Here is a 15,658-nt window from a genome sequence, read left to right as displayed (position 1 = left end):
GGAGCTAATTTCATTTCGGCGCCCATGTAATCCGTCATCCGTTATCTGTCAGGCCACACCGGCGGGCACGCTGCAGCGAGCTTTTCGGCGTCCCTTCTATTTTTTCAGCGAGCGAATGTGTCAAGCCAGACAGGTAATCACATACAGGAAGGCCACAGGGCAGCCGGATACTTTACAAAATAAAACAAATTTCAAAATAAAAACACCCAGATTTATGGTGATTTTGGCTGTCTTGACTTCTCAGCTGTGTCTACAGCGAGACACGCGATCAGGCACAAGGAGAGAGACAGAAAGAGTGACACACACACTCGCTGGGGTAGACAGACAGACAGACAGACAGACAGACAGACAGACAGATAGACAGATAGATAGATAGATAGATAGATAGATAGATAGATAGATAGATAGATAGATGGATAGATAGATGGATGGATAGATGGATAGATGGATAGATAGATAGATAGATAGATGGCACTAGGATTAGGCAATGGTTAGGGTTAGGGTTAGGTGCCTTGAAGTCGACGGTCGCACCGCTGCCTTGAAGTCAATGTTGGGGGCTTAAAACACCATTGAGCGCTTTGTGACCAGTGCGGAGAAATGCGTGGCTGGCTCGAACAGCCGGCTATTTGCCGGCTATTTTTCTTTAATCAAGGACAGCCCTAAAAACAATACAAGACATATACAGCACATACAGGACAAATATTTATAATTTTACTGTCTGCAGCATGAAACTAATCTGTGTGAAGCTATACCGCAATCTAAATGACTGCACTGTCCACATGGAGAACAGGGGCCAGTGTGACACTCACATATTGACCACTCTCAGTGGGAAGCTCCCACTCAACCACGTCATACCCACTACAGACACAACACAGGAATTAGTTAACAGACTGGGCAAGGGTCATGTGGGATATTTATGGCCATGTACACATACTGTGAAGACACACTGGGATTAACACCGGTACAGCCACTCTGGTTCTGTTAACAGACCCCAGAGCCATATCACATACTTATTTTGCACTCAGTAAAGGATTATGAGAATTTATTGAGCGATCCTTGCTGTGCCAGATGGATCATCCTCCTTGCACGCATGGATATATTTATATACCATGATACATGATTTGCTATCTGTGACGATACCTACATCCGTAACCATGCTGAATTTGGTCTGGAAGCTAAAAGCAGCCTATTCTATCATTATCTACGTTCAGCTACTTACCACACACTAGGTTGTAGGATTTATACAAGAGCACCCCTTTAGTGTGTGAGCGTATGTGGCAATACCACCCAAAATAGATTATACTACACATAAGTACTGCTTAAGACTGAGCCATTACGTGTGAAAGATCTCATTTGAACGTGCCAGGCTTTCTGATGTGTGGATTTTATTCTTTCAAACTAAATATATAAATAATTTCTACATAACAGGAACAGTGGCATAAACTTAAAAGTCCAACTGTAATACAGAATTTGGACAGATACATGTAAAGCCAAGGAAGGATGAAGAGATGGACAGGTAGATGGCCCAACTAAATCTCAGTGAGACTCTGCTGGAGAGGGAGCCAGTATCAAAGAGATCTTTCTCTCAGCTCCTCAACTGGCTGGAAGAGTACGAAGAGGCAACTGAGGGTTGAAACTAAGTATGGAGAGATTTTAAAGTGTGTGCTCAAGACTATTGGCAAGGGTTAAAAGGTAGGAGTAGCGCCACCAGTCTAGAGATAATTAGTAATGAAGAGATTGATGCAATAAAGACATGGCTGCAGTGCGCTCTGAGTTCAAGGCTGAGGAGTCAGCAGTTTAACCAGCTGAGGATGCAGTCAGTTTTTATTTTATTTTTTTTACAAAAGTTAGATCAATAAAGTGAAAGAGGGAAAGAGGGAGGGGGGGATGACAGTAACAGATGGTTATAAAGTAGGTGTTGTTAAGGTTAAAAGAAGGACTCCGACATTATAAAAAAATACAAAATTCCAGCAATATGAGTCAACATGATCGCTTGTTTGATAAAATATTATTTAATACTGAATGAATACAAAATACATTCAATGACATGCTTCACTGTGGTATCGTACTTTGCTATACAGTATGATCTACTTACTATTCATCAAGGGATTAAAATCTTTCATAACAACACCCACTTTCTGCTAGGTTTTTTTTTAACCATAATCTATAGCAAATGCAGAGTTCTCTTGGAGAGTGTGCTTTATCCTTTACAGCAGTGTTTCCCAAACTTTTTACAGTCCCGTACCCCTTCAGACTTCTGCAGCTATGTACCCCCCCCACCCTTACACCCTTACATGATTTCTTTTTTAGACATACCCCCTAAGTCACATCGTGTAACCCTGGTTTGGGAACCAATGCTTTACAGCATAGTTCCAACAAATGCATCCAGCATTTCCTCCTCCAGTTAGGACGACTGCCAGGCGTGTGTGTGCGCGCGCTATCCCGCCCTATTTGGAACCAGCTGAGTGCTGGAGATTTGTTGGCGCTGTAGTCTTAGCTGATCTGCTGCTCAGTGGCTTTCCAGGAGGGCCTCTATTAATCCGTCTGTCCCGTAAATTATACAGGACGGGTCAAACAAGAATCTGGCCTCAGCCATAGCTTTGGGCTCAGTCACTAAAGGAAACATGGGATCTCTGTGAACATGTTCACTGTCTGTTCTCTGACGAATGACAGCAACTGACAACCAACATATAAACCACAGTTTTCTCGTGTAGCATAAAGAATGACAATAAATTACATGTACATGTCTGTACAAAATTTGGTGCCAATCCATCTGATGGATGTTGAGATAGTTCACAGGATAAACTTTAAACGGCTGGTCACACTAAATGGAAAATCAGGATCACCGATGTGATCACCAAAGGACTCATCCTCTGGGGAACACAAATGTCTGTTCAAAATGTCATACCGATCCAACTGCCAGTTGTCACACTGGACCAAAGTGGTGGACTGACCTCCAGACATGTTTAGGACATATGAAAATGTTGTGCATTGGTGAAGCTCAAACATCCCAGTGAAGTGATGTTTGACATAGGAAGTATCATTCAGAGAAATTCTCTGGTTTAGCAGTGCATTATATGGCTTTCAGCTAGCTTTATGTCTCATAGTCCAGTCTTGCATAGTCCTTTTTCTGGTATCTAACTGGCATTCATTATGAAGTGAGCAGGTCTTTGCTACTTTGTTAAATTTCCACAAGAATGATACAAGTCAATCTGGTGAAAACTCAGTGAAAATGTTTCAGTTAGAGATGGAGCCCCAATTCCCTCAGTTCAGATGAGGTCATGACCACTCAGCTGTGTTCATCTGTGGCAGCCATCTTTAAATGAGATGACCTGGAATGCCATGTTTGCTGCTTTATCATTTATCCTCTTCGGTGAGGCGTATCAAATCTATGGTTGCTGCACAGACACATTTGATACTGTGTTTACTTTCAATTTCTGGAGAGAAAAAAAATATTGAGTTTCAGCACTGGTGTGTGCATGATGTGGCACATTCTAGACAATAAATGATTTATTTGCTAAATGTGTCTTGATTTTGTGGTAAAGCGTGGATTGATACAAACAGATTGTTATAGTTACAGAAGCTGACGTTTCATTTAGAGCTGCAGGCAAAATGCTCTCTCATCCTCTGACTCTTTTTTCTCTGTAGGCCTCTATGAATAATAAACTGTGCAAATGTATGAATGCAATTGCTAAGCTCCATTTAGTCTTAAATGTTCCTGTTGTAAAATGCAGCAGTTAGTCGTCTCCAAACTAATTTCAGTGTAGACCAATCCCACCCCTAAACATACCATCATTAACTATTTAAATTCTCCTCAGCCTGCTGGGTCCACATGGGTGTGATAGCACCCTTAATGGATCAGCTAGCTGATATCACAAAGGTTGTGACGTTTTTACACCAGCAGGGAAGAGATACATTTAGCTTTAACACATTTCAATCTCAGAAAAAATGTTACAGTTTCACTTAAAACTGTTTATCTTTATTGTTAGCGATAATAAAGGCATGGCTCAAGGACCAGCAATGTTGGTGTGTTCGTCAGCTGGTCATAATTTACATGTAAATGTAAACTCATCTCAAAACTAGACACTGCCTTTCTGTAGTTCTGTTATTCTGTACAGTATATTACATTTGGAGTGTTGTGGCTCTGACTTGCAACGCTGCACATCCAGAAGAGTTTCCCTTAGCAAAGCCACTCTGTACTGTCCTCACTGCTCATTAGTCTTTCGGCTGCATTTTATGATGAGGGGAGTTCATGAGATTGGCCGTTACGGTTTCCGAGCAATGGCATCATTTTCAATGCAACCCAGGATGACTAAGAGCTTATGAGAAGATCAACATGAGACGATTTTGTACCATAAACTGCACAAATCGAAAAGCAATGCACAGTTCAATATCCCAAGAGGCAAACCTCTCTGTTAGCTCAGAGGGCATACATCTATTTCAGCATCCTGTTAAATAAGGTGGTGGGAAGTTTTGCAAAGATAGTTTATCAGGCTCTATCATAAATTAGGGTCAGAGGGATGTGTGCTTAGTTTCAGTGTATGATTTGGTTACAGCTGTTAGAGTTGCAGTGTTGGCTTTGGAAAATGCATCATGTTGTTATTGGTCATTTTTCAGAGAGAAAACTGTTATAAGTAAAGTATTGCCTGTATACTGTACTGCTGTATGTACATGCTAACGTTACTTGTTTGACGAGCTAACTGTGTGGCGTTATTACTGCTAGTAGCTACTGTTTCTCAGTGGAAGGCTTCTCTAGCTGGCTAAACGTTTTGGAAATGCAAGTACAAGTACGGTACACAAATTCACCTCTAAAAAGCAACTGGTTTTCAGCTTGTTGCTCCATTTTTGAATACTAATAATAATATTGTCAGGTATGAAAAATTATAAAAAATATGGTCATAGGAATAAGAAAATAACAAAAACAGTGTATCATATTAAATTAAAGTAAAAATCACATAAAAGAAAAAAACAAATAAAAATTTCCTAAATAGGCACAACAGCATTATTCCACTAAAATATTAATGCATCTCTCAAAGCATTACTCCTTAGTATCACATTCCCAACCTCCAAAAAACTAGCTGTACTTTATCTATAATGTGCAGGTACATGACTGTACATTAAACCGTGGCAGCTACCACAGACTCAGTGTCAACAGTAAAGTTAGAGCAAAGAAAAACGATTTCCTGAGCGCAGAGTGGAGCTACATCTAAAAAATGTCCATCAGAAGAATTCAATCAAAGTTGTTACGAACACATGGAATGATGGAAATTAAAAAACGTTATCCGCAAAAGTCCAATCAAATGTTTTCATGGTCTTAATCCAAACATTTCTTAATCAAAAGAATTGTGTGCCATAAGAACATGTAAAACATACTTTGCACTTCTAAGGACACAGCAACACATACCCATGTACCTACCTTGTACTAGCAGCCGTGTGGTGTGAATGACCTCTCCCTGGGGGCTGAAGGCTCGACATGTGTAGGCCCCACGATCCTCCCGGGTGATGGATCGCACTGTCAAACTCCCATCAGACACCTGAACACACACACGCAAACATTGTAACTATTAAAAGTCTACTTTTAAGGTGGACCGTCAGTGACAACGGGCCACATGCGTTTACACATATAACACACACACACACACACACCCCACACACACACAGACACACACACCCACACCCACACAGACATACACGTGCGCGTTAAGGGCTGCAACTAACGATTATTTTCATTGTCGATTATTTTCTTAATCTATTAGTTGTTTGGTCTCTAAAATGTCAGAAAATGGTGAAAAATGTGGATAAGTGTCAGTGTCATTTGAGTGCCTCAAATGTCTTGTTTTGTCCACAAGTCAAATATATTCAGTTTACTGTCACGGAGGAAAAAATATACTAGAAAATATTCACATTTTAGAAGCTGGAATCAAATAAAAAAATGTTTTCATAAAAAAAGACTAGTTAGTGATTAATTTAGGAATTCATTTGACAACTACATTAATCGTTTAATCTTTGCAGCTCTAAGTCCAAAGAAAGTTTTTAAAAGTTAAACTAAGAAATTTGATTATACAATATATTTACAATATAATAAAACATCACGATAGATGGGAGATGGACCATGAGAGAGTGCAGGGAATACACTTATAAGATCAAAGCATATAATAACTTTGGGCAAGAAAAGGATTATATTTATACAATAGACTAGAAATAGTGCTGTTACAGTGCAGTATTATGACGTCCCAAATTTGACAAAAGAAAGTCAAAGTGCAGTAGAGAAACCAATCATCACAGGCACAAAAAAAGTTGTGCAATTACGTAAGATGATCATGAAGTGGGTTCCATCTGTGTGCTGAATGGTAGCTAAAAGCAGCTTGTTACTACCAGCTCATTGCTTCTAAATCATCTGAGGGAACTGTTGTGTTTATATTCTCTAGGCAGAACTGCATGTTGGCCTGAGGTTGTTAGCTGATTTATTAAACCTGCAGCAGCACTTTCAAATCAGTTCTGTAACTAACCAGAAGGCAGTGGGAAGATTTATGGACAGGAGGACTATGCTCAATGGTACTGGTACCGTTTTGAACTTTAGGAGCAGTGTTCTCAATGTGCTGAAGTTGTCTAAGGGTCTTTTACAATAATCCACCCTGCTGGAGATGAAGACATGAATGCATTTCTCCAAATCTTGTCTTAACATGAGACTTCTAATTCTTGCTATTTCTTTGAGAGGATGAAATGCTGATGTAGATTTTGTATTGATTCATGTTGCTATTGAAGCTATGAACATCACGATGATGATGCAGATGCACGTAAATGCCAGACGACAACTATATAAAGTAGCCGTTATATTTGGCTCGTAAATTAAATTTAAAGAGTCTCTCGTGTCCTTGTCTTTGTTGGCACTCGCCATGTCTGCAAAGAAAGCAGAAATGACCTAAGACTTCTTCTTCTTCTTCGTTTTATGGCGGGTTGCAACCATAAAATGACCTAAAACTTAATTCATTATTTATTCGGCAAATAACGTTTCCATCTGTGTTTATCACATAAGCCGCTTACCGATTAAGAGAACATCCAATGAGATCGAACGTATAACATATTTGTGTCGATATTCATGAATTCAATCGAATTTTTCTGTTTCAAGTAATTTTTACTTTTGATATTACTTAATTCGAATAAAAATGTGTGGATGGAAACATGGCTACTTTCAGTCTTTATTGAACTGAAGGAACTCTAAATGATAGGACGTGCACAGGTACGGGCTATTGTTTCCCGAGCAACAGCCCGTTTGAATAAACCTTTCTTTCATTTTTTCTTTTTTTTGCTGTTGTGGCTGCATCATTACAATAAGCCCATCATTAGTAAAGTTAAATCAAATTAAATCGCCATATCATCCAATCTTGTGTTCATTCATTTTTTCCCCTCAGCGATGCCCTCTGCCCCCAGTCACCTGACTTTGTTTATATTCTCACACAGAGCACTGCGTGTGAAAGAGAGAGAAAGCCCTTCTGCCTTCACGTGAGTTTTGGAAGTTATAGAGATAATGACAAATGCTCTGACAAACCAACAAACAGACAGACCCGAAAACATAACCTCCTCGGCGGAGGTAATTAATAATCCAAAGCTTTTGTCATTTTTTGATTGAAGTAATCTATGGATTTCATCAAACCTGAGCATTGATTAGGCAATTCTGAAAACATTTACAGGTCTCTAGTAAAATCTAAAACTGCTTCCAACTGGAAATAACAATAGTTTGATTCTCACAACAGACTAATAACCTGCTGTAGCTCATTACAGCAGGGATCCAACTACTATTACAATCCCAGAAATAATGATATTGCTTTTTAATTTGCTTTTTGGCTGAGAATGAAATTAAATCTTAATTAAATCTCTCCGCACCCGTACCAGCAGGTTCAGAGGAAGCTTCTTTCCTGCGGCTGTCACCCTACTGAACTCGTGCTCTGCATCCCGGTGACAATTTAACCTACTAAGCCCCCCCCGGACAATTTTCACTACCCTACCCCACCCATACTGTTCTATTTATTTATTTACAGATATACATACTGTAATTACACCTATACATAGCCATATTCTACTGCTCTTCATACTATTCATCCTGCACACACACTTATTCTTACTACTCTCATAAAGTTACCACACTACACATAGTAAGTAATTAAGTAAGGTTTATTTGTATAGCACCTTTCACAGATAAAAATCACAAAGTGCTTCACAATAAAATGCAACACAACACAAATAGTCACAATACAAGCAAATTGAAATACAAATAGAAAACATAACAAACAGCCATAAAAGCCCCTCGACTAAGTAAAAGCCTGCTTGAACAGCAGAGTCTTCAGCTGCTTTTTAAAAGATTCGACAGAATCCACCCAACGTAGCAGGAGAGGCAAGTCATTCCACAGACTAGGAACCACTGCTTGGAATGACCGATCCCTCGAGTTTTAAAATGAGTGTGTGGAACCACTAATAGCCTCTGACCTAATGATCTCAGACTACGGGTGGGGGTATGTAGCTGTATCAAATCAGAGATGTATGAAGGAACTTGACCGTGCAAGGCTCTGAAAGTAATGATCAGGATTTTAAATTGAATTCTATACTGGACTGGTAACCAGTGAAGTGAAGCTAAAACAGGCGTGATGTGTGCTCTTTTGTTAATGTGCATGAAAAGTCTTGCAGCAGAGTTCTCAATAGCCTGGAGACGATAAAGCTGATTCTTACTCAGACAGGTAAAAAGACATCCTTCATCCTTCATCCTTAGTCACAAGTGTTCTTAACTTAGAAACAGTTCCTAACTAATAATTTAGAGTGGTGATCCAACGACATAGCTGAATCAGAAACAACACCTAAACTCCTGAGACTTTCAGGGGCGATAATTAGAGTTTCTGTTTTATCTGAATTCAGAAGCAGAAAGTTGTCACATAACCACTGTTTGATTCTAGTCAAACAGTTTATTAAAGATGACAGTTTAGAGAACTCAGTTTCCTTAAACGAGCAGTACAGTTAGTACGATATGTCACTAAATTGACTAATAAGTGACATATCGTACCATTTGTATGCGGACATAGCTGTACATACTGTACATATCTGTCTATATGGTTCATACAGAATATCCATATTTATTCTGTTTTACTTATTATATATTCTGTTAATAGACTGCATATATCTATATCTATATTGTTCTTACTACTAGTATAATGTCACTGCTACTACATTGCACATATCTGTACATGTTGTTCACATTACATAGCCATATTTATTCTGCTCTTATAACACTACAATATATTTCTTGTCCTGCCTATGCACCACCTGTCTATACTTGTATATCACGTTGCACTTTTCTGCTTTTTTTTGCACTTCTGGTTGGACGCAAACTGCATTTCGCTGTCTTTGTACTTGTACACTGCACAATGACAATAAAGTTGAATCTAAAATGTGATGTCACTTGGAGCAGTGTCTGGTTAAAACGCATGCTACTGGTATTGGAGAAGGTAAATGGGGAGTAGGTTTGGGCATTGTTTGGATTATAACTATTCTGATTCCAATTCCAATTCTTCCTTTTGATTCCGGTTCTCATCGATTCTTGATTCTGATTCTTTGAGGGGTGGAGTTGAAACGGGTCACATGCTTATTTCACAAATAAGAGGAAACTTTTATTTTGATCCAATGGTGGGTTGAAGTTTTACAGCTTTTTCAACGTAAAATAAAGCCACATTAGAGCGCCGCTTACTGTGCTCCAAGGCTGCAACACAACAAGCACCTGGCTGCTACGGAAACCAAAAGTTGCGCATTTTAAATTTGGAACCCATGATCAGATTTGAAACCAAATCCTCCAAATGATTCCAAATGATTCCAATAAAGAAACGACTCCAAGTAGGAATCGGTTCTCGATGCCCAACCCTAATGGGGAGTATAGCTGGAAAGTGAGTTGTGGAAGACTACCGTTACAAGAACCTCACCAGTACTTACTACACCCAGGAGAGGGAGGTTTTATGACACAATGTCGCCTTCAGGGCCGAGCCTAGAGTCATGGAAACATTGAACTTGTTTCAAATTGTAAATTGGTGTTTGTGAAGAGCTGAGCACATTGCATTGGTTGGGCGGCTTTACTTCTTATTTAATTGGACAGATACAAGTAGTTTGGTGTGGCTTGTGATTTAGGCTACCTTTTGTACCATTTGGGCTGTTTCACTAAACTTAAAAAGGAAAAAAAAAAGATTTTACATTATATTATTATTTTAAGACAGACATGAACAAATTTAGTATAATGTAGTCATAGTTGCGTAATGTTGCCATTTTTTGCAGACACTTTGAAAAAACATTTTTTATGGTAAGCACGTCATATCAAATAAACACAGCTGAAGTCAAAACTGACTCAAAGGACTTTCCTTCTCCTCCCTTTAACTTTAAGTCCACCACACCTGACAGCATGATGCAACAATTTCCACTTTACATGGGACAGTTTTTTCAGAAAACAAGAAGTTTGTTTACTGAAAGAGATGAGTGCAGCCTTTCGATTAACACTAAATGGTCATTCAGATTGATGAGTCAGTCAGTGTAGAGCACATCTTCATGTTAGCAGATCTACAGGTTTCACAGCTGCTCACCAGTCTATAAAAGTAAACAGTATAGTCTAGTGACTCGGAGAAAGCTGCTGACCACTACGTTAGATATATAGGCTCTTCCATGAACAAAGTTTAAATAATTGATCTAATGTGTGTGTGTGTGTGTGTGTGTGTGTGTGTGTGTGTGTGTGTGTGTGTGTGTGTGTGGGGATCCCAGCTGCAGTGACAATTTATTCACCATCTGATATGCTACACTTACAGTAAATCCCACATGGAACATACTCACTAATAGATTCACAAATTCTCCAGGACATTCAGCCTCTCCTCTTGTCTTTCTCTCCCTAATGTGCATGATGTCCTTGTCTCTCTCGATCCCTCTGTGTGAATGGTGTGCTTGAGTTTGGCCTCTTGTGTGTTTGTGTTGTCTGTCCTCCACCTGTATCCATTTTCTTTATATATGTTTACAATCTTTATATTTCCCATATTGTAATTTCGCTATTTTGGTCTATTCTCTACACACGTTTAATGCATTTCTGTCCGTCCTGAACGAGGCATCCCTCCTCTTTTATTTTTTCCCTGTTAAAGCGTTTTTCATTATGGAGCGGCAAATCTGTCGGTGCAAACGTTTTGGGCATTTTGAGCGACCAGAGCGTCAATCTGAAAGTTGAAAGTAGGTCACCTTATGGTAATGAGCTATGACGCGGTTCAGCGGCAAACGCCAGCAACCGATGGGAATATAGATGTCCTTCGCGCTGGCTGAATCCGGAGAAACATACGATGTAAATCCATTCCTACCAAAACATTTGTTCTGAGAAAATGGAGGAAAAGCTCATAATCGCCGTTGCTGGGTTCCCTATCATTTATGATATGACGTTGTTTGCATATAGGGACCAGTTAACGTTACCTGCCAGTCACATGGTCTCTAAACAGTCCGCTCACAGTGAAGTCCTGCATGGATCAACAGAGTAGTGTGGCGGCTGCTCGCTCTGCCTGCATTCTGCTGCGGTTCAGCGGCGACCAACAAACAATGCAAATTCTCATTACACATGTAATTTGACAGGGCGGCCAGAGCTTCTTTGCAGCTCAAGTCGGCGGCGGTGTGTACGTACAGTAAGGGTAAGGACAGAGTGTTGCAGGCTATACAGATCTGTGATTTTTTAAATTGGGCTATATAAATAAGACTTACATGACTTGCCTCGACAGATCAAGAATTTAACAATAATAAAGAGGTAAAGAAGGAAGCCTAGAAGAGTGGTAAGGAAGAGTGTTCAGTGAATTTGGCCATTCATGATAATATTGTCATTCTAACAAGTTGTTATAAGACGTATTAATGAATTCTATCCAGATGCAGAAGTCTAATTTGTCTCATTAAAATGAATAAGAAAGCTATCTATTTACACACAGCACTGGTGTCAGTCTGAACACAACCTGAGAGGAGCGTCACGATCAATATTCAGATGAGACATAAAGACATTATACAGTCGTATACCTTGTACTTGGCACTGCTGACCATGAGGCTGCCTTCCCGCAGCCAGCTGACCGAGGGTTTGGGGTTGCCGAAGGCTGTGCAGGTCAAAGTGATGCTACCCCCCTCCTTGGCCTCTACATACTGAGGTGGCGTATCTGTGAACGTGGGGGGGGCTGAAGAGTCATAGGACAGGGAGCAGAAGAAGACACAAGGACATGTTAAAATGCTTCAAAAGGGATCAAGCAAAGATAGAACAAGGACAAGGACAAGAGTTCTTTCTGCAGACTTCTTTTGATCCATTATAAACTGTTGCATACTGTTAGCAGCAACCAACCACATCCATCAGACAACGATAACTCTTGTTAAAACAATGTCGTTTTGAGTACATAGATGCCTTTGGCGTATACATGTTTGGTCAGTCATTGCAGATCTCAGCTTACCCAACATTAACTGAGCCCATGGACAATATTCACTGAATATGTTTTTCTAAATATATGATCTTATAGTATACTGGCTGTAAAAATGAAACCAATACTTAATCGGGTAAATCAGTTATTTTATGTTGCTCTGTGTATGATGATGCAGATTTGTCCCTGGTATATGGTACCAAGAGTGTGCAGGTGGGACTCACAGCAAAAGGGCAGAACTTTAACCAACGCATGAGGAAGACTGCCCAATTACACTCTGTGGAAAGCAAACACAAACACAGTCCAGGCCGTACGCTGTACAATCCCATGACATCTACATGACGGAAGACACGTTTTTGTGGAGGAGGTCAGCTGTATTTAGTAGGCTAATTATTTGGTTCCGTGGGCACATTTTTACAAATTATACATCTGCTTTGATGACACAGTCTTGTCATAAGTTCAAACCCCTTTGGTACTTTCTTGCACTCCCTGTTTTTTTCTTGTTGAGCAGTAAGCAGTGATTGCTCACTGCAACCTTACTGCACAGTGAGTGAGCAATGCTTCCTAATCACTGGGCAATATTCCACAAATGAAGACAAAACTGCACTGGTAGCTAAATCTTGCTGTAACCACATAACGTAATGTGTTAACAAAATATGTATTTGTTACACATACCAGCACTGGCACCATCTCTGGGGGGGGGGGGGCATTGGGTTTCCCCTCCTGATGCTGGTTGCACAAAATGCAACCAGCGGATCTGCCGTGTGTAATTGTGGCTTGGCAGTGACATCATCACTCCAGTTAGTGAATGCAGATGTAACAGATACCTGTTGCATTCAGAGTCACACGTAAAGGGAAGGCCTTCTGTATAGTACTAAGGCGCACCAGAGAACACCAGTGTTGATATTTACATGTTAAAAGAACCCCTTCCAGCACATTTGACATTAAAGTCTTTGAAGGTATGTTCTTACATGGTTGCAGAATTCCTCCTTTGGAGGCCAGGTGTACATAATAGCAGGAGACCGACCAGTCAAACAGGTTACCAAGAGACTACGCAATAATGCATGTGTGTAAACATTTGCCTGGCTTTGCCTTTGCTATCTGGTTGGCTGCACATGTCTCAGGGTCACAACTTTAGAGTTGTACCAGAACAGAAATAAGACGATGAAAGTCAGGTAGCAGAGGAGTGCTTGTCACATAACTGAATGGGAAGAAGAGCTGTGCAATAAACATGAATGACTTTTACCCCTGGTGCTGCAAGTGCACGTACACCAACAGAGCATATGCAAAACACACACTCACAAGCAGCTGATGAAAGACTTTATGTTTGAATCCACATCTGTCTGAAAAATCGTGTCACAAATGGAGCAGCAGTTCTGACATTTTCTGCAGCCGCAGAATAATAAACAGGAGAACTTGTTCTTGTCCTTCACGGACATGAGTTCTTAGAAAAGTTTTTTGTCTGCTTTTGAATTCCAAATGTCACCATTTTTTAATCAATGCATTTTTTTTGTTTGCAAAAATTAAATAAGAAGGTTGTGAAATTATGTATAATAATGTCTAATAATGTCTAAAACATCTAAATACCCATAAACTGCAGAACAATTTTTCCACCTTGCCTGTCAGGGCTTTTACACTTCAATCAAGTGTGCTTCCAGGCATGCTGCATTTTGTAAAAACATTTTTCAAAATCATCTTTAGCTCAGAGGCCTTCTAGATTATGAAGAGGGATGATCATGCAAGACAGTTGGCATGTCTTCCTACCAAATATACTTAAGCTGTGTTTTCTAACTACCCTACCCCCATGTAACCTGAACCAATCCCATTCAATGCACACACATGTTGATATCATTTTTAGTGATTTAATACCGATTTTGTTCAGTCATAATTCCTGTTTTGATATTCTCAATCTAATCACCTTAGGACTGAAGCTGATCTGCTTACATGTGTAATCCTGTAGCCTCTCAATTGCCAACATGTCATTCCATCTTCAACCATAAACCAGACCATAGTGCTAATTCCATGCCACAGAGATGGTGACAGTAAAGGCACTCCAACCATGCAACTTCTTAGCGACATTTTTTTTCTATTGATTCATTTAATATTTAAAAAACAGCAAATGTGTTGGGATTTCCATCTTGTTTTTGGATGATTTGAAATTGCTAAGGGACGCAGGGTATTTCCTCATCATCAATCAGATATCTTCTGGAATTACCTTTTATTGTAATATTATGATTATTTTTTAAATGTAATTTAAAACTTTTCCTTTTTCAGTGGTGGTGGGTTTTCATATTTTAGTGCAACTACAAACTGCATACACTGAACAATATTTTTAACCATTCACCTTTACCATTTGCCAGAGTTACATAATTGTCGTCATGTGAACTGCAGTAGGGAGCAGGTACTATTTTTATAACTCTACTCTGTGGTGCATTCAAGGGCACTTTGACTCCCAATAGTGATAGCCAGCTTTCCCAAAGCATTGCATTCAGAGGCTATGTTGTTATTCAATTTTAAAAGACACATAACAGCAAAAATGGATGTTGTGAAAGCTATAGTGTCTTTTGTTTGGCAAGTTACAACCCAATTCTCAGATAGTGGGTATCACCTGAGTTTTTTCCAGAGAAGTCTTGACTCAGACCAAATTGTTTGAATTGTGTCATTGATTACCGTTTCCAAGTAAATTTGAAGTATCTGCAGGTTTAATTCTACTGTGCATTTCAGTACAGTGTAATACATTTAAACCAATGGTTCCCAGGAAACCTGTTAGAAGTAATGCAAAATTGTGGTGTGTTTTATGTGGTATGCCTGTCTTAGTTGAGTGAAATGCAAGACAACTGATCTGGAAGTTTGCCATGCTTGCTAATACTGTACTGTGTGCAGGTTGACTGTGATCATAAGTCATTCTTAACTGCATCCTGTCATGCAAAATCTGCAGGTAATGAGATGTGATTCATAAATCTACCATGGCAGTGATTACCATCATGGGGTCAGGACACCATTGACCTACTCTGAGCAGTGGCATATGTGACATAAAATGTTAATGCTAACTGTGCCTCACAGCAGGCACTGGCATAGTGTTGGTTGGGTGTCAGAACAGAATCAAATATCAATCAAAGATGTTTCTGTTACTGTTACAGCTATCACAATAAGCATCTCTCTGTATCACTGTAGGTGGCCACATTACTATGTTAGATTGGCAGATGGTAGTATTC

The 15,658-nt window shown here is 39.6% G+C and overlaps 1 protein-coding gene across 1 annotated transcript in view; it reads right to left on the bottom strand.

Annotated features, from left to right (window-relative positions):
- igsf9bb (immunoglobulin superfamily, member 9Bb) overlaps positions 1–15,658 on the bottom strand; it is a 133,397-nt gene that overhangs the window by 56,124 nt on the left and 61,615 nt on the right. The window contains exons 4-5 of the mRNA XM_078266574.1: positions 12,058–12,209; positions 5,417–5,534 (exon numbers count right to left, since the gene is read on the bottom strand). Coding sequence (XP_078122700.1) covers positions 5,417–5,534; positions 12,058–12,209 — 270 coding nt within the window. The remainder of the gene's footprint in view (positions 1–5,416; positions 5,535–12,057; positions 12,210–15,658) is intronic.

Source organism: Sander vitreus, chromosome 13, assembly GCF_031162955.1.
Source record: "Sander vitreus isolate 19-12246 chromosome 13, sanVit1, whole genome shotgun sequence".
In the NCBI taxonomy this organism is placed as follows: domain Eukaryota; kingdom Metazoa; phylum Chordata; class Actinopteri; order Perciformes; family Percidae; genus Sander; species Sander vitreus.
This window is presented reverse-complemented; position numbering and strand designations above follow the sequence as displayed.